At 32.9% G+C, this 26,253-nt stretch overlaps 2 protein-coding genes across 2 annotated transcripts; both read right to left on the reverse strand.

Annotated features, from left to right (window-relative positions):
• Window positions 1-15,793: 15,793 nt before the first annotated feature.
• Window positions 15,794-17,288, reverse strand: LOC141720217 (uncharacterized). Its single transcript, XM_074522565.1, has 3 exons — window positions 17,245-17,288; window positions 16,811-17,126; window positions 15,794-16,726 (listed from the first exon to the last, which is right to left on the reverse strand). The coding sequence occupies exons 1-3, from the start codon at window positions 17,286-17,288 to the stop codon at window positions 15,794-15,796; spliced, it is 1,293 nt and encodes a 430-aa protein (XP_074378666.1).
• A 2,375-nt stretch (window positions 17,289-19,663) lies between these two features.
• On the reverse strand, window positions 19,664-20,250 carry LOC141720218 (F-box protein CPR1-like). Its single transcript, XM_074522567.1, has 2 exons — window positions 19,768-20,250; window positions 19,664-19,708 (listed from the first exon to the last, which is right to left on the reverse strand). The coding sequence occupies exons 1-2, from the start codon at window positions 20,248-20,250 to the stop codon at window positions 19,664-19,666; spliced, it is 528 nt and encodes a 175-aa protein (XP_074378668.1).
• Window positions 20,251-26,253: the final 6,003 nt, after the last annotated feature.

Consider the following 26,253-nt stretch of genomic DNA (forward strand, 5'->3'; position numbering starts at 1 on the left):
CCTCGCCTGCGTCGCCGCCGTCACCTTCATGGATTTACAGATCACTAAACCGCCATTCTCAACACTATCGAAGCCGCTAATTGACGCAGTTTAGCACGAACATGACTTAAACTTGCAAGCCGGTTCGGCTTTGTGTTTAGCCGCGACGATTGACGCGGCGCCGGATCCTGAACCGGTTCAATTGCAGAAGTTGTTACCTAAATTGTTGAAATTGAGTAAGAGTGATGGTTTTAGAGCGGAATCGGCGATTTTATCGTTGATTGGGAGTGTTGTGAGTGCTGGCGGTGCGAAAAGTTCGAATGTACTCAAGTGTTTGATTGAATGTCTAGTAGAATTTTTGAGCAATGAGGATTGGACGGTGAGGAAGGCAGCTGTTGAGGCGTTGTTGAAATTGACTGTGACAGAGAAATGTAGTTTGTTTGAGTACAAGTCTTCGTGTTTAGTGTCTCTGGAGAGCCGAAGATTCGATAAGGCAGTGTTGCTTGGAAGTGTTTGAAACTTTTAATTCGCTTATTGTGTCGTGTGTTTATGGTATTTTGTGTGTCATTACGTTACTCTAATTATTTCATACCAGCAATTTTGGATATGTTTTTGTAGGTGAAGGTTGTTCGTGACACAATGAATCAGGCATTGGAGATGTGGAAGACGATTATTGATGAAGAGGATTTATGGTCGCCACAATTGTCTATAGGTAATGAACTGTTTCGCAAGTTATCATATTTATAGACTTTGTATAGAAGATAGTATCCAAGAGATTTTGGCTGGACCATTTGTCTGCATGCTAATTGATTTGTTGGGTTGATAATTTATTTTGATTAGATGCACTTGACATTGACTATATACTCTGTGACTACTCTTTAAGTTATACCAATCTACGTACACCTTAAACTCCCCGCGCTATCTAGATATACGGAGTATGTTATACAGATTGTTGATTCTTGTGACTAATAATTTATACTACATAGCTGACCAACTAATAGAAACATTTTTGTTATATGCCGCTTACAACAGGCAAGTTAATGAAAGGCACATATAGTATGCTCGGGGCATTATGACGGGATTATTCCTCCTTTCACTACTAGAAAAAGTACAATAGACATTGCCTCTTAGACATCGGTTGCTTTTGGAGCCGATGTAAAAGGTGTTTTATACATCGGTTTTAAACAACCGATGTCTTTTGGTTTTATAAACATCAGTGTTTTAGCCCAACTGATGTTATATGTCTGTTTTAAAATAATTAATCAGCGCGGCTTCCCCATTTTCCCCCCTTAGCCAAAAAATTTATTCCCTCCATGTTTTCCCCCCAGTTTTTTGCCTTAACAAAATTCTCCCCCCTCTTTTAACACACATCTTCCCCCTCTTTTAATTAAAAATAAAACAAAAAACATAAAAAACAAAAAACAAAAAACAAAAAACAAAAAACATCAAAAATCATCTCTCACCCTCACCTGCGTCGAGAACACCCACCAAGAACATAATTTCTAAACACCCACAGTTGCCCTCATTTCCCTCTCTATGCTCTCATTTATAGATTTAGCAATAATAAATCTTGCTATATAGAGATGTTATACAATTGATAAATTAGGTAAAAACAATCTGCCCTAATTGCATCGCCGAGGTGTCTCTGCTTAATTTTTTAATTCCGTTACTGCAATCCTGCTCTACTCAAGCTTAGGTATTTTTCTTCTTTATTTTTCCATTCTTACTTGTGGTTTTATTTTACAACATTAACTCATATATTATAGCTTTATTCATCTTAATTTCATTATTTTGTGGTTATTTAATTTTTATCAGACGGTGACCATTGGAATTACTGATGCTCTTAGTTTGTATTCTTTTAATTTAATGGTTTTAAGATGGTAGTTTTAAGCAGGTTTGATTTGATTGTTATGTGTTTGATGAAAGTCCGCTTACAATTTTTAGATCATTCTTATTAAAACCCCTGGACACTTCACCTTGCAGTATCCGAGTTGAAAATAAAATTCAATCTTAATTAAGTAATCTCTCTAATTCCCTATTATTTTTGTGATTATTTGATATGCCTATAGTTTATAAGTTTCTTAGGGTGTTTTTGGTTTTGTTTGTCAAGATTTAGGTATAGTTTTGAAGTGATCTTTCGGGAAAATAGGGGCAATTGAGCTCTTAAGCAAAAATTGCATTTACCTACTATGTTATATGTATGTATGTATTACACAAAGGGTTGGTATGTCTGATGAGCCTGATATATCTAGTGGTTCTAATATACACAATCAATTTTTGTGTTAGAACTTTTAAAACTATGTATTGCTCGTAAAACAACATATTGTATGTTCATTTCCCAATCTGTGCAAGTTACATGTATAATAGAGTGGTTTGTGATTGATAATAAACCGATGTAGTCTTCCTAAGGCTATGGTTTGGTTACAGGTAAACAGAAACAAATGAGCAACTAACACCATGCATGTTAACTAGGTACAACATTGCAGAAAAATGGACTACTTCATGTTCCCAAGGGCCAAACTGCTTCAAATGCACAGGCTCAAATGTTCTCTGATCCCAACATGGCTATGGATATGATGAAGAAAAACCTCTCTATGATCATACCCCATGTACCTTTTCTATTAGATAAAAGCATTCGTTCTCATTTAATTTCACTGAAATTAATTTCTAATGTTTTTATATTTATATTCTCTTGGTTAGACTCTTACTTTTGCTTGGGTTAACTTCTTTTTCTCTGGATTCGTAGCAGGTTTATATGCTCTTATTTTGATTTCTGTCGGGGTCCCTTTTATTGAAATTAAACTTGACTGTTATTTTGTCTTCCAATGAAAATTTCTAACATGTCATCTTATATCACTATTACACAGACTTCCTGTCTGAATCTCTTCCCTTTTCTATTGATAAACACTGATTTTATGCTAATCTGGATTCCTGTAATTTTTCTCCTCTCCAGCAAAGATACCTTTTCTTCTGACTCAGAGGTTCAGGTCTATGTTACAGAATGGAATTGATTTGAGTACTGTGGATGTTAGCTATGTCAGCAGTCGATCATGGTACTAATCAAACTCTATGAATATGAAGTCTGTGATTGTCCGCTTTGCATCAAATTATTTTTGTAATGTTTAATGGAAGTGATTAGCTAATGATTGTGTTCTATTTCTTTATCAGGTACTCGAGGTCAGTTTATTTTGCGGTGAATTAGCTTAATTGAGGTGGCTGTTTAGGTCTTCAACGTTTTTTTATTTGTGTTAGTTAACATGATTATTGTATAACTTTGACTAGTAACTAAAGGTCTACTTTAACATGATTATTGTATGGCTTTGACTAGTAACTAAAGTTCTGCAACAATTTTGAAGTGTGGGATTTTCGATATGCAACTTGCTGAAGTTATGATGTTGAGTTTTTTCTACCATAAGTTATTTTATTTGAAGGACAAGGCCGGAGATGATAAACTGCTGTGAATTGTCTAGATGACACCATTGACAACCCATGAAGAGAAGTACTTCATATGTACTTATATGTACAGTCTTGATTACTAAACTTTAAATATATAATATCAAAGAATACAACAAAGACCCATCCTTCCCATTTGTTTTGTTTCTTTTAATGAATCTATCACCTTGGTAAGCACTTTTTTTCCATCAATCTTTTCTTTTTTCTTGTTAATTATGCTTAATGTTTTTTAATTGGTTAGGCTATAAGCTAATGATATGTTTTATGTTATTTGCAGGGCTTGATTTCTTGCTAGTTCTTTCTCAGAAGATATTTCAATTTTTTTATAAGTTTTCTGGTTCTTTAAATTTTGATTTGATTTGAGCATAGCCCATTTTCAAGATGTTTGTCTATGATATACTTGCTTTGTATCATGTATAAGTTTTTATGTATCTATATTATATACCATATTTACAGTTAGATCCTTGTGCAGTATTTGATACAGTATGTTTAATTTTGGTTCTATTATTTTTGGTATTTAAGCTTGCATTTATCATAATGATCGGGTCTTATGATTAAGCGAAAAATTGAATGATTTGCTACAAAAATTCAAAATCCCTAGGATTTCTCATTTTCTATAGTTTCACAATATATCAGATAAATGAATTTGCTAGACTTTTAGATAGGTGAAAATATTGTTGTCCCATGTGGTAGGGAAATTCCATTTAATTTGAAATTTTATAAGATGTTTATTCGGTGGGAATTGAATTCTGTTTATCAAAGAAACTACTCATTTTTTATCCTGTTACTATATCTATTTTTATTTTTGTGAATTTACACGGTAGCTTTTGTTTTGCTAGCATCTCTTTTAAGAGTCTTGTCTTGACTTCTATTTCATGATATTTAGCGACTTTAGTCCAATAATTATATGTTTTTAAGTTCTAACATAACAGATTCTTCTTAGCACCAAGAAATAATATTTAGTAGGTTTTGCTTACTGCCTTCCTAAGCAGGCATTGGTCTTTCATAATCTAGTTTTGCTTCTTATTTTTTCTTGCCAGCTTTATCTTGTATTTTTTTCTTAAAAGGAAAAAGCATATATGCTTTTGTATTAGTTTACTAAATTGTTTACAGAATTATAGTGCATTGAATATGCTTGTACTTCAGGTGTCTATTTGGTAAACTCCAAACAGTTTGATGCTGTCAATATCACTAATTGCATTTAGAGTGTCAATTAACCTGAATTGATTAATGTTGCAGAAGCATGTTTGTCACCAGCTAATGTACCTTTATCGGTCTTGTTATTATATTATATTCCCTCATTTGTAATTATAGTTTTATAGTTACTGATATATTAAACAGTCTCTTAGATTTCCTTTTATTTTGTATATGAAGTGTTTTCCCAAAGTGAATTGGCAGAAAAGTTATTTCTTAAAATAGTTAAGAGCAGCTAAGCTAATTACAATATGTAAGTAGTGTGACATGATTATAGTGAAGGGGCAGTTGAACTTGGAGTAGTTTGATTCTTATACAACAGTAGACGTAATGTAATCTTATAATTTTATTAATGTAATTTTATACTTTTATTTATGATTTTGATATTAATACAAATATAATGTTCTCAACCTCTCTGATGTTATGTTGCACTTATTTTCTTTTCAGAGCTGTGACCATCCTTACATTGTCGATCCTTCTCTCAAACACCTGATGACTAATGATTTTCACAACTCCTGGAAAGTTTTTCTTACTATTCTGTTTGGTTTTCGTTGTTAGTATTGCGGGTACCAAGTCATATTCTTTGTATAAACAGTAGTAGAATAAATGGATGGATATATGTAGTACTTAAAGTTTGGATTAGATGAATCTGTTGTACCAGATGTTTGAATATTCGTTGTTAAATTTATAGATAACTGGTATTATGCTGTAATTGGTTTGGCAAATTTTTGGCATCTATATTTTTAAAATGTGCATCAATAAAATAGGTACATACATCATTACAGTGGAAAATGATGTATGTCACAACTTAATACATCAGTTTTAGTTGAACATTGACATCAGTAATACCGAATAAAACCGATGTTAAATACTACAACAAAAAAGTTTTAAAATAGAAAACCGATGTTATTAAGCTTTATAGAAATCAGTTGGTCACAAATAGAAATCAGTTCCGAATAAACAACTGATGTCAAAAGTTATCTTTACATCGGTTTTCTTGAAAACCATTGTTATTGGTATTAGTAACATCAGTTTAATGGGTAAATGGAAATATTTTGCTTATCTAACATATGTTAAAATTAATAAAAATATCATATTATAATAATATATGAATATTAGATATGCATTAGAAATTTAACATCTTTAAAAAATGATGTTATACGTCTTCTTTAACATCAGTTTAAAACCGATGTTAAATGGGGGGTCTTTAACATCACCCACGAAGACATCGGATTTTTTTGTTCATAGACATCGGTTTTTAGGCGATGTCTATTCTACTTTTTTTAGTAGTGTTTGGTGGGAAATGTTCGTACTGTTAGCCTGGTTATATGAATCATTTATTAAATGAATCATTTATTATAAATGTGTTTGATTAGTCCCTTTTGTTGGGGGAATGTGGTAGACGTACTGCATTGAAGATTGATAGGTGGTTACATAATTGTGTTTGATTTCACTTGTTTTACTTTGCTGCATGTAGAATAGTTTTGCTATTGGTTTTATGTAAATTTAATGTCTACAAGTTAGAAATTCTGGACTTATGTGTGTAGACTCTAGACATCTAGTAGTGTTCAGATGAACTTTAGGGATCCAACATCATATCCATGAATGCCCTGTTCTGGTGAGTGAAGTACCAGTTGGGTTAGGAGGAATGAAGAGGTTCGTGTCCGGCCAAAGTACAGGAACTTGCCTGTACATAATTGCAAAGGTATGAGCACCAACATCAGTTAGTGATTACTTTGGGATCACTCTTCACTTTATAATCAATCTCCATAGCTATTGTATGCACACAGAAAATACAGAAGTTGATCTACAATATGCAATACAAGAATTACTAACCATTATGTTATATATTCAGTCATTATTTCATTCTAAAGGTTTTCCTCCTATTTTCTATATATACAACTTGGGGTTCCAATTGTGTTTGTTTTATACATAAAACTTGTAACAGCTCTATGCTCTGAATACCTGCTCGAATATTTGGCAAAAAGAAGTACATGCTGGAAGTATGCCCGAGGGAAATGATACCTTTTCTGAAATCATTGGTTCTGAAGAGCTGAATTCTGCAATGAAAGATATGGATGATGTGGATCATGCTGGAAGTATGCCCGAGGGAAATGATATTGGAATTTTAGATCTGGACAGCGGTGGAGGTTCTTTTCAAAGTGTATGTTTTAATATGTTAAGTTCTCATGTTCTGAAGCTATTTTTCTTTTGGAGATTAATGTAACAATATATGATTCTTTCAAGATGAGCAGCAGTTGGACAACGTGGATAGCTACTCTGATAAATCAGCTCACTCTAAGCAATAGTTTTCTGATGGAAGCACATACCTGTGGGATGCATTACCCATTAATGAGCTGGATGATAATGTGTGCAACTGTGCAAGTAATTTAATTTTGTGCAAAGAAAAAAACTACCCGAAGCTCTGCTAATTTATCCTTGTCCCCCCAAATCCCCTGTCTTAAGCTTTTGCTAATGTGACTTGAATTTTCATTCTGGGCACTGCGTTCGTAGTCCAAATTCATGAAAAAAATAACTGCCATATTTGTAGGTCCTCATATTGTGAAGCTGTTTTCTTAAAATTGATGATCTAAGAATTTATGATCCTTTCAGGATAAGCAGCTGTTGGATGACCTGGATAAGTACTCTGATATGGACTCCGAACAAAGTTTTTCTAACGGAAGCACATATTTGTGGGATGCTTTACCCATTAATGAGCTGGATGTTAGGTGTGCAAATAATTTACTTTAGTGCAGCAATCTTCCACCGTCTAATTTACTTTACAAAGTTTTTCTTTTAAATGTTTGCAGCAGTCTTCCACCGTCTAAACAAGAGATAAGCAACCTTGAGAGACGGTGCAATGGTATTCCCTTAAAGTTTTATAATATTGAGCATGGACGTGTTAGTTTCTTTCCATTCAACATGGGGGAACTTCCGCTGCTTCCCTGATTTGCTCAAATATAGGACGAAATAGAGACAAATATGTCAAAGCTGTAAACACAGTTTGATTATCTGAATTAGACCTTTGGTTATGCTATGTATGGAGCTGAGTACAATAGTTACATGACAACATTTTTTTGTATTGCTGAAAACAAAATCATGTTTAATACAAGGTATGTGCCTTGGACAATGTATGTTGTAAAATTAAAAATGTAATATATTGTTGTGATGTAATATATCAAATTTATGACTACTACTTATATATAGAAAAACACTAAAAAGCGTTGTAAAAAACACTAAAAAGCGTTGCAAAGAGATTGCATTGATACCCCACATGTGGGCCCCATTATGGGGCCCACAAATCTGTGTACTGATAGCCCAAACCCTATTATCACACTTTTCAAGACCTATTGCAACCCATTGGTGTTGCAATAGCACATTTATGTAACGGATAATCAGGGGTTGCAATAAGGTGTCACCGAGGTTGCAAAAAATTCTATGGCAACGCCTGAAATTGCAACCCCGAAAAAGAGTCGCCATAGCCTTTTTCTGGCCTTTAGCAACGCTTTTTTGGCCTTTAGTAACGGTTTCTTGGGGTTGTGGAATCCAATCTATGACGTAGTGCACGTTCGCGACAATAAACATAAATTTCGCAGTAGAATTCATCACGTTCACACTAAAGGAAATAAATATTATCTTTGACAATATCAATTTGACATAATTTAAAGGGCTGAAACATCAAAGTCTATAGGTAAGAAGGACTAAAATGTCAAAAATCAGAAACTGCTGGGGTTAAATTATGAAATTCTAAAGGTATAGGGCATGATTTAAAGAACCTGCAAATTTCAGGGACCGTTTTGTATTTTCTGGAACTTATACGGTCAGATTTATAATTTTCAGAAAATCAACTGACCAGATTTTAAATTCCATGAAGTATAAGGTATAGAACTGTAATTTCTCCGGATATTAACCACCAGCTTCCCGTATGAATGGGCCTGTTTAAAGTTGAAGTGGGACGTTGACTGAGATTTTAAAATAGAACAATATTCATAAAATTATAGCTACGGTAACATCCTTGTTAGCACTGCAACAACCCATATTTGTTTTCAATCAATAGTAATTCTGATTTGAATAGTGCCTCTGTATGAACAGTGCTCCCATATGAACATTGCTCCTATATGAACAGTACTCTTCTGGTTGTGAATAATACTCGATCAATTTCTTTCCTTCACAAAACCAAGATCTCCCAACAAATAAGAAATTGATGGAAAAACCTAAGCTGTTGATACCAATTAATGTAGGATAGAATATGAAAACGAATTACAAAACAATGATTTATTAAATATAAACCATTAAAAAATCTTAAGTAATAAATTATATGATTCCCGAGAATAATAAATCAATATTATTCTCATAAAAGTGTATAATCAAAACTTAGTAATATTTAAAGAATTGCAATGCTTATATAGAAATAAAAACCCTAATAAATAATTTAATGGACTAGGGCCCGTATAATTAGGCTTTATTAAAAACAACCAACTGAAAATAAACTAATAGGCCACATATAAAACATATAGATAAATAGCATATTTATCTTTATACTTAATAAAGATAAATTAATTAATAACATATATACCAGTTCTTTATTCTCGTTCCTCATTAACATGAGATTAATGTCCCATTAACTAATAAATAAATAAAATGTACCAAAGCAAACATGATGATGAACGATAGAGAAATTTCAGAATTATAGACCACACAAATAACAACTGATTTTGTACCTTCTCCATTTGTTTGTATTCTTCTTTTCATTGTCTTTTAATGGTTTCTGCTGCAGGGACTCAACCTCGGTGAGTTGTAAGAGACTCTCGGTGTATGGAAATGAATATAAATGGATAGGAAGCCCACGAATCCTAAAATTTATTAATGTCTCCTCGTTGCGTATAAGGGATTTCACACCTGTAAGAGTAGATCCTTGCCACTTTTCGAAAAAATAATAAGTTCATTAGACGTACGAGTTCTGAGCATTTCCTGTTGCTCCGTAGAAAGTGCTTTATAAAAAGCACTTTCAACCTCAAAATAGTTAATCAACCACACGTCCATACGAGAATAGGAGTAGTCGAGAATACAAAGATTTTCTCCTACATCAGCCATTAGTCTCCTTCTGGACATGTAATGGGTTACCTCAATAGGAGGAAAAAGGACCTTCTTGAACTGTTGAAGTTCGATATCGAAGCCAATAATAAAATCCTTGGAATTGATTTTATTCTTAATTTCAATCAAATGGAGAGATCCACTGGGAAATATGCCCATATTTCCAGTAAAACGAATGTTATTTGGAACGTTTTGAATCTGTGTCCAAGAGTTGGTTTTGAAGCCGTAAACAATGACTATTAAGCCACCAAAAATGAACACAACAGTCTGCAATCATAACCAACTTATATTCATCATTAACCTTATCATAACAAAATGCAAATAAGTATATATCATTCCATATAGATAAACTTGAAAATTCAGGTGGCGCTGAAGCTACCTTTTTGAACTTTCTAAGTACCTGATTCAACACAAAAACATCTTTCCCGTCATTTTTCAACACACATCAAACCATTACAAGCCCACACATATTCGGCACCACATAGAAATGTCTTGAGTGGATCACGTATTTTGACAAAAACAACAGAATCCTAATCCAAAGAATCGAGACTAGCCAAATAAAAGTTTCTATCACCACCAAGTTTCATTACAATAAGACCAGCACTGGCATTGCAACCACAACTAGTCTTAATATGTTTCTTGACAAAAGCAGTGCTATCAATAAGATAGCGCCATTATTTACATACTTTGACAACAAAGAACATACTCGGGTACTCGAAAAATTACCTCATCACTCATCTTGCAAGGAAGGGCGATTTTAAAAATGTAGCTCTAGGGTTTGACAAATGAAAGTTAAGCTAGCAGAGTTGGAAACCAAATGATAAATAATTAGAATCTGCAATAAATCGGTAAATAGCTTAAACATACATAAAATTGTCTTATCCTATTGGAAATCTTTAGCATTACGCGATATATTTTATACAATGAAATCTTCCTAAATAAATTTACTAATTTCTATACAAAATATTATATGAACGTCTCTATTCCAACAAATAAATAAAAATTTTGATTTTAAAGATATTTAATTATGGAAATGGTCAATAACGATCCCTAACCGCATATCACACAGTACTCACACAATACTTAAAATGATGGACCCCTTCATGCAAAAATATATATGATGGTCTCGTAGCACCATACGACAATGAACTTAAAATGATGGGTTGTTTCATAAATAAAAATTATTTTGATGTATGATATGCCCCTGTAAGCCGAACCTTTTCAATATTTGAACCATAAATTAAGATAGTAATGAAGAGAAAGGAAGTTTACCGGTTTCAGCTGTAGAAACTTAATTATCTTGGATCGCCAATCAATTTTTGCGGGACTTCATAATTGATTTCATGATCGAGATTTTGGGGGTAGTTTATTTCCGACAAGCGGTTTACTTGATTTTCAGGCTCTTGCTAGTGTTTACATATTTAGAGAAATATTTAATTTAGATTTCACAAGAGATTTTCGTATTTTAAATGGATTATATTAATTTATATTAAAATATAATGATATTTGATTTATATTCCAAATTTAAATGAATTATATAAATTTATAATAAGTTCTAATGTAATTTGATTTAGATTCCAGATTTCATGGACAGTCTATTCATATTAAAAATATGAGTAATAATACGTATACAAAACTTAGTACAAAAATTATTATTGTTAGAATAATATAAGATCCTGAAAAGGGTCATTCTCCAACATCTTCTTGAGGTTTTAGAGTAACTGGTTCCTTGACATGGTATCAAAGCTCAGGCTGGCAGAGGACTCAGGTTCGATCTCTGCCACCCCCAAAGATGGGCGTCCGTCATCCATTCTTCGGAAAGGGCCATTCTCCAACATCCTGAGGTTTTTTCTCTAATAAAATTACTATTCACGAGTACTATCAGCACTGTTCATCGGCACTGTTCACGGATACTGTTCACCAAATTTTTATTTTCAAATTTTTCTTATGACTATGGATGAATTACTCTGAAAATTATTTGGAAAACTGGATAAGATTGATAAACGTACTCAAAAATTTGTTAATTCAACGGAATAGAGTTTTTATGCATTGGGTAAAATTTTAATTAAGGTAAAAAATAGTGATGAAGTCTATGATCCTGGTATAGAGCTTGGTTATTTTACAGGTTTTGGTAGCAAAGAAGATTTTGTTGAATGGGTTATACAAGTCGATAAGATTTCTGCTTATACAGGTTTGATTGAGATGAAAATATTCAAGATTGCAGCGCTTAAACTTACAAAGGAAGCAGGCTTGTGGTTTGATAATCTAAACGCAAAAAGAGTTAGATCTGGAAAAGAAAAGATTATGACTTGGACATCTTTAAAGAAGAAACTTCGTGCAAAATATATTCCTTTGGATTATAAACTAGAATGTATAATGAAGATGACATCCCTCTCTCAAGGTACTATGAGTGTTTCAGAGTATACCTCTGAATTTTATAGATTGTGCCTTATTTATGACTTGGAGGAGACGGAAAAAATAAAAATTGAAAGATTTATTCGTGGATTAAATTTGCCTATTTATCGAACGGTTAAATCAAGTCCATATATCTCGTTTAATGATGTATGCAATCTTACTTTGGAATTTGAATCTTTTCAACAAGACGAGAAATTGAAGTCTTCCCTTCATGAGTGTACTCTTTCAGAAGAAACAAAAGAAGAAGACTTTGTCAGTATGGAGAATGTTGTGGATCTTGTTGTTGATTACCAGGCGTTACGTGTGGCGACTACATCAAGTTTCAATGAAAAGGATGAACCAATTACTCTAAAACCTCAAGTTGTTGGAAAATGGCCCTTTACAGGATTTTATATTATTCTAACAATTATAAAATGATGCGCAGTTTTTTAATTGGTTGATATTGAAGGATTAAGCTCATCTTCAACTAAACGAGAGATTTCTCAAATTCAATATCTCTGAAAATTGTATTTACAAGAAGTTTTTACACAGAAAACATCATCCTAGAAAGATTATATACTCACTTCTAATATAACAAAGTTTCCCGCTCTTTCTAACAAACTAATTTAAGTGAAAGTACTAAATTATCCTTACTAATATTTACAATTACTAATATGTCCTTTTTCCCAATATCCCCCTCTCAAGCTGGACTTGAGGAATGAACAGCAAGGCCAAGCTTGGAAGCAAGAAACTACAGTTTTGTAGAAGGAAGAGATTTTGTAAAAAGATCAGCCAACTGAAGATAAGACTGAACATGATGGATCTTGATGAAATTATTGACTACATAATCCCTAATAAAGTGACAATCAACCCTTAGATGTTTAGTCATTTCCTGAAAAATCTGATTTTCAGCAATGTACTTTGTTGCAGTTTTATCACAAAACAAATCAACTGGAAGAGGAACATTAATATGCAGGTCAGCAAGCAAACCATGTAACCAGATAATCTCACTTGTAGCGTAACTCATACTTCTATACTCTGCTTCACAAGTACTCTTAGAAGTTGTTTTCTGTTTCTTGGTTTTCCAAGATATCAAGGAATTACCAAGAAAAACTGCATAGCCAGACAAGGATTTAGCAGAAAAAGTGCAAGTACCCCAATCTGAGTCACAATAAGCTGACATAATCATCTCATTCTGAGAAGAATAGAATAAACCCATGTTAATAGTACCCTTGAGATACTTAAGAACATGTAGAGCTGCTTGAAAATGTGTAACAACAGGAGTATTGAGAAATTGACTTGGTTGTTGAACAGAATGTGAAATATCTGGTCTTGTCATATTGAGATACAACAACTTGCCAACAATTCTTCTGTAAGATTCAGGATCAGGTAACAAAGGACCATCTGTAGTACTCAAATGCAAATTGGAAGGGAAAGGTGTAAGAACTGGATTACAGGATTCCAAACCTGTATCTTTTAATAGATCCAAAATGTACTTCCTTTGGTTGAGAAGAATTCCAGATGCAGTCCTTGACACCTCTATGCCCAAAAAATATGATAAAGAACCAAGGTCCTTAATAGTGAAAGCCTTATGAAGGTCATCCTTGACAGATTGAATATTGGATAGAGAATTTCCTGTCACTAACAAATCATCCACATATGCCACCACAGCAGTAAAATCACCATTTGTGTGATTCTTGACAAATAAAGAATAATCCTGAGTGGACTGCAGAAAACCTCTTTCTATCAAATGTTTAGTCAATTCGACATTCCATTGCCTGGCAGATTGTCTAAGGCCATATAAAGATCTTCTAAGCTTACAAACCATGCCAGAAGGAACTGTATAACCAGGTGGAGGTTGCATATACAATTCTTCATCAATAAAACCATGCAAAAAAGCATTGTTTATATCAAGCTGATGAATAGGCCAATCTTTAGCAGCAGCAATAGCTATTAAAACCCTTACAGTAGTGAACCTGGCAACAGGGCTAAAAGTATATTTATAATCTTTTCCTTTAATCTGCCTATCACCTCTAGCAACCAATCTAGCCTTGCATTTATTTAAAGAACCATCAGGATTAAACTTTGCCTTGTACACCCATTTGCAGCCAATAGCAACTTTGCTAGGAGGCAATGGAACCAAGTCCCAAGTATGATTAGCATCCAAAGCTGCTAATTCAGTTTGCATAGCATCTACCCAATTTTGATCAAGTTGAGCTTGAGCATATGAAGTAGGTTCATGAATTGACAGAACTTTAGCAAGAGTAGCCAAATAAGCTGTACTAAAAGAAGTTAGTTGTGTATCAGCAAACACATTAAAAGCTTGAGAATAAAAGGCTTTTGATGTGTTTGAAAGAACATAATCAGTGTACTTCTGAGGAATCTGAATAGATCTAGATGACTTTCTTAAAGGAACACTAGATGAAGAAGCAATATTATCAGAAATGATATTATCAGATTGAATATGAGCATCTGAGGATTCAGAATTTTGATTTAAAGAATCATCATCAACAGTATTATCAGTAACATTGTTATCAACATTGTGATTCATAGAAAATGAAGGAATATCTGAAGATTCAGTAGAAAAATCTAACTGAACAGATGGAGAAACAACTGGAGAAATGGATGATTGTTTAAAAGGAAAAACATTTTCCTGAAAAGTAACATCTCTGCTAATGATCACTTTATGATTATCCAAATCATATAACTTGTATGCTTTCTGTGCATAAGGATATCCTATAAAAATACACCTGAATGCCCTTAAAGCAAGCTTATCAGATGTCTTGATTGTAGAGTAACAAAGACATCCAAGAACTTTTAGTCTGGAATAATCAGGATCTTGTTGCAAAAGAATTTGATAAGGAGATTTCCAAGACAGAACTGAACTAGGCATTAGATTGATAAGATATGTAGCAGATAAAACACAATCTCCCCAAAATTTGATAGGAAGATTAGCATGAAGTCTAAGAGCCCTAACAGTTTCTAATTAGTGTCTATGCTTCCTTTCAATTCTGCCATTTTGTTGAGGATTATGAGGAACATATTTCTGATGAATAATTCCTTTAGACGCAAAAAGAGTATGACAATATTCTTGAACAAATTCTGTTCCATTGTCAGTCCTTATCATTTTGACTGTAGTTGAAAATTGATTCTCAACATAAGAAAGGAAAGCAGTCAATATATGAGGAACTTGAGTCTTATTATGAACTAAATGAGTCCATGTAGTTCTAGAATGATCATCCAAGATGGTTAAAAAATATGTAGCACCTGATAAAGAAGGAGTTCTGTATGGACCCCATAAATCTATATGAACCAACTCAAAAATTTTAGAAGCTAAAGAAGTTGAAATATCAAATGACAATTTATGAGATTTTGCCAACACACAAGCTTCACAATTGAAATCAGATACAATATTCTTTGAGGTTACACCAGACAAATGCTTAAACTTTGTCATTGACATATGACCAAATCTAGCATGAAAAGTATCAAATGAAACAGAACACTGCATAACAGAATTGTTTACTGCAGTAGAGGAAATAAGTGAAGCAGAAGAAACATAATGCTTCAGAGGAAGAGTACTAGTAGAAACATGTGTTAAAAGTTTGTAAAGACCCCCATGTCTGATGCCCATAGCTTTGATGGCATTAGTTGAAGGGTCTTGGAAAGAACAAGAATTAGGCTAGAAATTAGCAACAAGCTGATGTTGAACAAGCAATTGAGCAACAGATAGCAAATTATGTTTGAACTCAGGAACATAAAATACATTTGATAGTGTAAGATTGGGAGTTAAGACAACAGATCCAATGGTATCAACCAATTTCATACTACCATCAGGTAAGGCAATATGCAGTGGCTGATCAATCTTATGAGTATTTGAAAAAATATCTAAAGAAATTGCCATATGATCACTGGCACCAGTATCAATAATCCAAACATGCTCATTCATATCAGACTGTTCAGATAAAACATTAAAAGCTGAAACAGTACCTGCAAAATTGTATGCAGAAGAAGAATCAGCAGAAGCAGCCTGATTCTGATTCATGAACTTCAAAAATTCCTTGTACAAAGTTGCATTGTTATCACCAGAAGTAGTTTCATTTATTTTATCTTCAATAGGTACATCAAGAGGACTATCACAAACTTCCCGAACATTAGCAGCAAATTTAGGAACACCAGGTCTGGCTGAATTAGTAGAAACCTTTCCTTTGTACCAATCAGGATAACCAACCAGCTTAAAACATTGATCCTTTAAGTGCCCTTTCATCTTACAAAAATCACAAAACCTATCTCCCTTATTTTTTCTAGGATCCTTAATTGCTCTTTGATTCCAATTCTGGTTAGGTTTAGAACCAAAACCAGTATTTCCTTGACCAAAACCAGTATTTCCTTGATTCCAAGAATTTTGATGTACACTCAACAAAGCACTCATTTCAGTAGACTGTGAATTAACAATTGAATTCTGTTTCTCAATCTGTTGAATCATATGATATACCTTGTTAACATTTGGAATTGGATCCATGCTTAAGATATTAATCTTAGCTTGATCATAAGACTTGTTTAAACCAGCAACAAACTGAATCAGTTTCTTCAACTGATCTGCTTCATTAAGTTTCTTCACAAATCCACAAGAACATTTAATCAATGCACCACAAGAACAATCAGGCAAAGGTTCAAGCACCTGTAACTGATCTCATACCTTCTTCAGTTTATTGTAATATTCAACAACTGCATCACCTCCTTGAACAATAGACATCAAAGACTTATGAATCTCATACAACTGAGGAGCATTAGAATGACCATATCTCTCCTGAATTTCTAGCCACAAAGCTCTAGCAGATGGAGTAAAAATAAAACTCTCAGCAATAGACTTATCAATTGAGTATAACAACCATCCAGTTACCATGTAATCATTACGTATCCATTTTTGAAGATCAGGAGAATCATCAGCAGGACGAACCAATGATCCATCAATAAAACCTATCTTGTTCTTTGCACCAAGTGCTAATTGAACACTACGATTCCAGTTCACATAGTTATTACCAGAAAACGTAATCTGACCTAGCTGAGCATTCGAGTTGTCACTCGAAGAAAGAAAATAAGGATCGTTGTAGTTGATAGCCGTATTTGTACCTAAATTTTATATTTTGCGTATTGTCGTTTTGCGAAGAAGCCATAGAAACAGATTCGAAGATGAAATGAAATGTACAATTCTAACAAGGAATCAACAGAAAAACACTAATAGAATCTGATATTGATACAGATTCTCACGAAGATCAAAAGAAAATCACACGAAACGAAGAAGAATGCAAGAAATCGAAGAAAAACGAAGCTTCAAACCAGTATATTAATGGCGGAATGATCGAAAACACCGTATTGCTCTGATACCATGAAGGATTAAGCTCATCTTCAACTAAACGAGAGATTTCTCAAATTCATTATCTCTGAAAATTGTATTTACAAGAAGTTTTTACACAGAAAACATCATCCTAGAAAGATTATATACTCACTTCTAATATAACAAAGTTTCCCGCTCTTTCTAACAAACTAATTTAAGTGAAAGTACTAAACTATCCTTACTAATATTTACAATTACTAATATGTCCTTTTTCCCAATAGATATCGATGCATATCAACCAAGATATAGTTTAGAGCAGAATTTGTGTACTCAAAATTATTTATATGATATAATTTGATAATAATTATACATATGCACATATATTTGCAAAAAGGTTTAACGGTCCATGTTAAATTGGTAGTACGGGGGAGCACCGACAAACATCCTTGATTATTCTCTCTTTTGTTTAATGGCTGAATGTGATCGAGCTACATTTGAAGAGGCTTCTGAATAAAGCAAATGGAACAAAGTCGTGGATTAGGAAATTGGTGCAATAAAGAAAAATGATACTTGGGAGCTCACAGATCTTCCAGAAGGACACAAAGCAATCGGTGTCAAGTGGGTCTACAAGACCAAGACGAATCAAGATGGAGAAGTGGAGAAATACAAGGCGAGGTTGGTAAGTAAAGGCTACAAGCAGAGATATGGCATATATTATATGTAAATTATAATATAAATTATTTATTTTTACTGAAAGAAATTAAAATAAATTAGCATTAGTTAAAGTATGTGTGTCTAAAAGTTAAACAACTTATATATATTTCAAAAATGAATGAGTAAATAATTTGTCCAAAGAGACTATATGTAAAAATCTGCCAATTACTAGATTTTCCCTTCAATTTTTGAATAACTAATTAAATATAGGGATGATTGCATATTACTTTTGGGATATTTAGAGCATTGTTACAAGAAACTTACGGTACAAACCAATATCTGAGTTACAGCATATATTGCATTATAGTACTTGTTTTACGGAAATACTGGACTAAAATTTAAGAAACAAAACACAGGCTGCAGAAGATGATAAAAAGAACAGTACATCTATTGCTATAGTGGACTCCCTTCTGTTCCGGCCACAATCTAAAAATTGAAATCTGCTGATCTCCCGTCTCTTTTAGCATTCCTGCAACACAAAATTATGAGCATACAATCTTGTCAGGTACCAAGATCATAGTAATCTCTTAATAATCTCTATATATGAAATATCAATTAAAATGCCATGTGTTTAGCAAGTTCTAGACTACAATTACTCTCATCAGAACAGCAGAAACTGGTTCAACATGAGAAAAAAATGATGCTCAGTTGGAATCTCAGGACTCAGAAATAGCAAGGGAACAACTTAACCAAAAAAAGGGATTGCAATAAAAAAACCAAAACAATGCAAACACTTGAATTATACTACAACACATGATTGTGATTGTTTATACCATGGATTAGAATAGTCCTCACAATAACTTGATACATTAGCACGATATAATAATGTCCCATTAATTTGTAAATAAATAAACTGTACCAAAAGCTAACATAATGAGGAACGGTAGAGAAATACAGAATTATAGACCACACAAATAACAACTCATTTTGTACCTTCTCCTTTTGTTTGTATTCTTCTTTTGTTTGTCTTTTGAAGGTTTCTGCTGCAGGGGCTCATCCTCGGGGAGTTGTAAGAGACTCTCTGTGTATAGAAACGAACAGAACTGGATAGGAAGTCCACGAATCCCAACATTTCTTAGTGTCTCCTGGTTGAGGTTATACCATGCAAGTGTTGTGTACAAGGGATTGTACACCTGTAAGAGTAGATCCTTGCCATTTCTGGAAAAAGCAATAATTTCATTAGAAATACCAGTTCTGAGCATTTCCTCCTGCTCCGTAGAAAGTGCTTTGTACCAAGTACTTTCAACCCCAGGATAGTTCATCAACCACACATCCATGCAAGAACTGGAGCAGTGGATAATACAAAGATTTTCTCCTACACCATCCATAAATATCCTTTTGGAACTGTCATCCTCCATAGGAGGTAAAGGGACCTCCTTGAACTGTTGAAGTGCAAGATCGAAGCCAAGAATAAAATTCGTGGAATTGATTTCATTCTTAATTGCCGTCCAATGGAGAGATCCACTTGCAAATATGCCCCAATTTTCAGTAAAACTAATATTATTTGGAACGTTTTGAATCTGTGTCCAAGCTTTGGTTTTGAAGCTGTAAACAAAGACTATTAAGTCACCAAAATGAACACAACAGTCTGCAATCATGACCACCTTATAATCATCATTAACCTCATCATAACCAAATCCAAATGAGAATCTATCTTTCCATTCAGACGAACTTGGAAACTCAGGTGGCGCGGAAGCTACCTTTTTGAACTTCCTAAGGACCGGATTCAACACAAAAACATCTCTCCCCATATTTTTCAGCACACACATGAAACCATTACAAGCACCCACATATTCAGCATCACAGAGTAACGTCTTGAGCGGATCACGTATTTTGACAACAGCGGCAGAATCCTCATCCAAAGAATCGAGACTAGCCAAATAAAACTTTTGTTCACCACCACCAAGTTTCGCTATCATAAGACCAGCACCAGTATTGCGATCACGGCTAGTCTTAAGATGTTTCTTGACAAAAGCAGTACTATCAATAAGAGAGCACCAGTCTTTACACACACTTCGACAACGTAGAACATACCTAACGGGTACTCGACAAAGTATCTCATCGATCATCTCGCGAGGAAGTGCCATTTTACAAATGTAGCACTAGGGTTTGGAAAATGAAAGTTTAGCTAGCAGAGTTGGACACCAAATGATGCATAAGAATCTGCAATAATTAGGTACCAAGCATTACATGAACGTCTTCATTTCAAGAAATAAATAAAATTTTCTGATTTTAAAGATATTCAATTATGAAAAACGGCCAAAAACGATTCATAAAATACCACCCCATACAAGTACTTTGATGCATCCTTTCAGGCAAAAATATTAACTGCTTGATAGTAATGACGGTTTCCTAGCACCACAACACAAGTTACTGAAAAATAAAAATTATAGTTATGTACACCCTCCCCCTCCGTCTCTTTCAATTATTTATATTTTTTAGAAGCGTCCTACACGCATTTTAAGGTTCATATAAAGTATAGTTTTGTAAAAAAAATTTACAATTTTATTTTTCTGAATAAAAATTAAAACATTCAACTTTTATTTTGAAAAAGAAAATTGTAAAAATAAGTTACATAATTATACTTTTTATTAGACCCGAGAATTTTGAACACGACACGACTTACACGACACGAAAATTTATTGTTTGTATTTGCATTTTTAGTACACGACACAAAAGTATACGAACACGAAAGTACACGGTCAAGATTTAGTGTCGGTTTTGTGTTTAATATTCGAGTACACGACACGACACGAATTATATGACATAAATAAATATAATAATTAAATTTTAATATTTTTTATAAATATATGTAGAATTATAATAAATGTATGCATATTTATTTTTAAAATATTATTTGATTTCATTATATTGTATAGAATTGAGATCTAAATATATATTTTTCATATATTTTATAATTTTTTTACCTAAAAATCTTATATTTTAATTTATATTAATATTAAATTTAATATAAATTAATATTTAATTAACAAGACATACACGACACGAAACGATACGAAACGAAAGTAGAAGAACACGAATGTACACGAACACTAAACATGTCGGTTTTGTATTTGGCATTCAAGTACACGAAACACGAAAATACACGACACGAAAGTATACGACACGAACTAATTGACATATCTACTTTTTATGCACCTTAAAATACGAGCCGGACACTTCCTCAAAAATGTTAACAATCGGAAGGCACTGAGGGAGTATGTTACAACGGAGAGATATAGCAATTTAATTATGTATGTTACAATTTTTTAGACCTTTTCAATAACTGGACAACCACAAATTTTACAACATAGATATAGCAATGAAGAGAAAGGAAGTTTACCGATCTCACCTGCACAAACTTAATTTTGCTCATGCGTTGGGCAGCTGTTCACCGTTGAATGTGGCCAATTGACTCTTTACAACAATGTTATTTTGGACAATCATTTTCAGGCTCCTATGAGTGTTTATATATTGGAGAAATATTTAATTTAGATTTTACAAGATATTTTCAGATTTTAAAAGGAATATATAAATTTACATTAAACTTTATTGATATTTGATTTAAATCCTAGATTTCATGAAAAGTTTATCTATATGTAAAATACGAGTGATGATAGGAGTATAAGATTAAGCACATAAAAATATTACGAACATGACTGTGAATGGTATGACAATTTTTTTATTTCTTGATATTGTTGTAAATATATATGGCCCATTAATTTGGTCAAATTGAGTACCGATCATAAAGCTGAAACGTATCATTTTGTATTAAATTTTGTATCTCTAGCAATTTTTTTAAAATATTAATTTTTTTAAATATAAGTCATTATTGAATTATTAAAATCTCATTTAAATTGACAGAGAATACGATTGTAATATTCTTACTTTGGACCAATAGTTTAATTTAGATTCCATGAGATTTTTTTAGATTTTAAAAAGGATCGTATAAACTTATATTAAACTTTATTGGTATTTAATTTAGATTCTAAATTTCATGGAAAGTTTATCCATATTTAAAATATGAATAATGATAGAGATACAATATTTATAAATTTTATTACAAAAATGATGTGGCGTGAATGACGTGATAGTTTTTTATTGGTTGATAATGATATAGATGAGAATATATATGGGCCAATTAATTTGGTCAAATTAACCAATCATAAAATCCACACATGTCATTTTATATCTAATTTTGTATCACTTACAATTTTTTTAATATTAAATTTTTTAATATCAGTCATTATTAATTTATTAAAATCTCGTTTAAATCCACGGAGAATACGATTGTATTATTCTTACTTTGGACCAATAGACATTTTTTGGGCTCCATAGTTGGATTTTAGCTTCTCTGCATCTCACTTGATTTTTGACAAACATTTTTAATTGCATTATTAAAATTATTATTTTAAAATATATTACATAAGAAATAATTTAAGTTATTTAATTTTACTGAAAAATTTAAAAAATAATTTTTATCATTAATTTTACATGAGTGTAAAAAAATGAAATGATCTATCTATATTTCAAATGTAAATTTGTTCAAAATGTAAATTTGTCCGACGAGATTACGTATAAAACAACATTATATATAAAAAAAACCATCTTTTACTAATTATTTGAAAATATGTAAATTTTTCCATTAATTTTTTGAATAAACATTTTATAAAAATATAGTTAATTGCATATTAATATCAAATATTCAAATTATTATACATCCCAAAATTAAAATCCAATTAAAATTTGCATAAATCCAAACCAAATTGAGTTTGAAGAGGTACATCAACGTCCGTTATGTTTAGAACAATCTACAGTTCTACTTCTCTTTCTTTTTGAATCTCCTGACAAAAGAAATTCAGACGAAATAATAATGGGTTATGTTCCCAACAATCATGTGTCAGGAAACAACACATTATGTCCTGGCCGCGCTTATCAACCACGGAAAGAAGAGCTTCCGTGCAAATTATCCGTGGAATGACTTTCCCTTATGCGGTTATTAAGCACCCTTACGCGGTTATTAAGTGCGGAAGGACTATACTTGCAGTTTATAACCCTAAAACGATCATTCTTTCCTTTTTATTTAACTTTTGTCAAATTGGAGAGCAAATTTGGGGATTTATTGGTTTTGTTCATCCTTACTCATTATTTTCCATTTGGTAAGCTAAATTTCTTACTTTTTTCTTATTTTAATTATGCATAAGATATTTGCTAGGTTTGAAGGTAGAAAAGTTTTGAAAAGAAGTGATAAAGTTATTCATAATATTGTAAATAGTGAAGTTGTTGATATTAGTGGTAGTTGCTTACGTAATGATAATGTAGATTATGTTAACCTTGTTGATGATTGTGATGAAGATATTTTTGTTAGTGAACATAGATTTGAAAATGAAGATTTGCATGAAAATAGTGAGTTTATACATGATAGTAGTGAGACAAGGGATAAGAGTGTTATTGGAGAAGAAGATATTGTAATTACTTCCTCGAGTCAAAATTTTTCTAATTTAGTAGCCGCCGAAAATGTAATTAGGGCTTACGATTTAAAAAATGGGTTTGCAATTAAGATCCAAAATACACAAAGACATGTGGACAAAACAATATATGCCCGTACTTATGTTTCTAATTTAGCGGGAGAAAACCGCGGTAAAGAACCCGTAGAGGATAAAGAATTTTTGATAGGAAGTGCCGGTAGTGCGAAGAAGAAAAGGCGTAGAGATAAACTTCCTAGAAGTGGATGTAAATTTAGGATTTATATGATTAATAGGCGAAATACAAGGCATTGGGAGATAACATCGTTGGAGTTAAATCATTATCACGATGTTGTATCGCCATTTAAGATGAGTTTGAGTAAAAGGAAGCGACATGTAACCGCCGCCCACAAGAATTTAATTAAGAGTTTCCATATTTCGGATATTGCACCTAGACAACAAATGAATATATTTGGAAAAATGCTCGGAGGAGAGGAGCAAGTAGGGTTTCATGCCCAACACTTGAGAAATGTCGTGCGTGATTTTAGAAAAGATAATTTGGGTGTGAATGATGCTCAAGTGGAATTGGATTTGTTATATCGGTTAGAAGAGAAAAGTGGAGGAAATTTTTTTATTCGGACTCTTAATTGATGAAAAAGGAAGATTGAAGTGCCTTTTATGGGTTGACCCCTGGTCGTTGTTCAATGCCTACAAGAATTTTGATGATGTGGTTGCATTCGATACAACATATCGAACAAATAGGTATGCTATGTCGTTTGTACCTTTCACCGGGGTGAATCATCACTATCAATCGGTTCTCTTTGGATTTGCACTAATGCGTGATGAATTGAAGACTACATTTGAGTGGGTTTTGGGTACTTGGTTAGAGGCCGTTGAAGGAAAAGCACCTCTCCAAAAGTGTCGTGACTAGCCTAGCATCATTCTGCAACACCACACCCGTATTTTGAAATACACCAAAACCAAGGTTATGCAACAAGTCCTTCTGATTATCAGACAAAACCCAACGACGCATATTACTGTTCTCACAATAACACTTCAAAGGACCCCGCTCATGTCCCTCCCAAACATCCGAACTCACATGATACTCGTTATCAAAGATAACAGCATGACTAACTGGACCTGGCAATATGTTGTTCATCCTGAAACAATATACATACAATTTAACGTTAGATACTTCAACTAGACATTCCACATTTAAAATACAGCACCGAGACAGTGTCCAATCATCCTCTAAAGGTATAATACAACAACTTAATATATTTTGCGCCAACTACTTTGATTGAAATTTATAGCCAAAACTATCATACTATAAATGCTGCACTAAATTAGGCTACTAAAGACTAGGTAACAGGTCATGTAATGGTATCCAAATTGTGATGTCATCAGATAACTTAATTATGTACAATATTCTCCATTTATTCACTGCATTTACAAATCCATATCTAAATTACGAAACACATAAGACAATGTCTAATCATCTTCTGTACATCTTGTGCGCGGATCACATACACAAACACTACAGTAGACCTCACTTCCTCGAAAATTACAATGAAGAATAGCAGATAATACATCCTCACTTCCTCGAAAATTACAGTAAACGTATATGTAAATCGAGTGCGCGGATCACATACACAAACACTACTATAAACATATATGTAAAAGTATATGAAAATAGCAGATAATAGCGAGTATTACCAAATCGAACATACAAAATTCGCGAAAGAAAATACACACAAATCGTATATATAAACGTATATATACATACGCTATAATCGTATTTAACCAAATCGAACCAATTGGAGTTTAATTATACATACAAATTGTATCTATACACACAAAACGAATGAAAATACACACAAACAGATTAAAATCTGTTATTCATGAACCCAAACCCTAAAAACCCGAAAAACAAACCTAATTACAATAAAATTACAAACCTGGCAGGAAAAACGTGGGTGAAATCGATGAAAAACGATGGAATTACATTGTGTCGTACCGTAATTGTGACGACTGAGAATTTTATGACGTAATTAAGTCAATAAAGTATGATTTATGTGAAGTGATTATAAAACATATGATTAAGTGATGATTATTGTCTTTATTGTATATTAGTATCTGGGAGCGTAGATAAAAGCGTTCCAATTTAAAGAGTCAGCTTAGTAATTAAGCAATGTTGTCGGGCCGTCAAGTATAACGGAACCCGTCCTAAAAAGGGATTAAAGTATTTAAAATGTGTTATTATGTGAAATGAAATGCTTGAGTAAAGTAATGTGTTCTAGTGACATGTCGGTCGATAATGATATTATAAAGCGTAATTGAAACGCTGAGCGTCGGGCCATCAGGATAACCTGACCCGGTATGCGTAGAAAGGAATAGTATTAAAGAAGGACAATTTTTATGATCAGACATGAGTTGTGATGTGTTTGTATGTGTGCTTTCTTGTCTGTATGCATGATTACGTGATCTGTTGATATTTTTATGAATTTAAGGGAATTATTTGATTTAAATAAGGTTTATTTAACCTTCGCACATTTTTATAAAATTATCTGAGTACGATAAAGGCATGAGATTTGTTCTATTATCTTCGAAATAGTCCTAGAGACT

The sequence above is a fragment of the Apium graveolens genome, chromosome 4, assembly GCF_009905375.1.
Source record: "Apium graveolens cultivar Ventura chromosome 4, ASM990537v1, whole genome shotgun sequence".
In the NCBI taxonomy this organism is placed as follows: Eukaryota; Viridiplantae; Streptophyta; class Magnoliopsida; order Apiales; family Apiaceae; genus Apium; species Apium graveolens.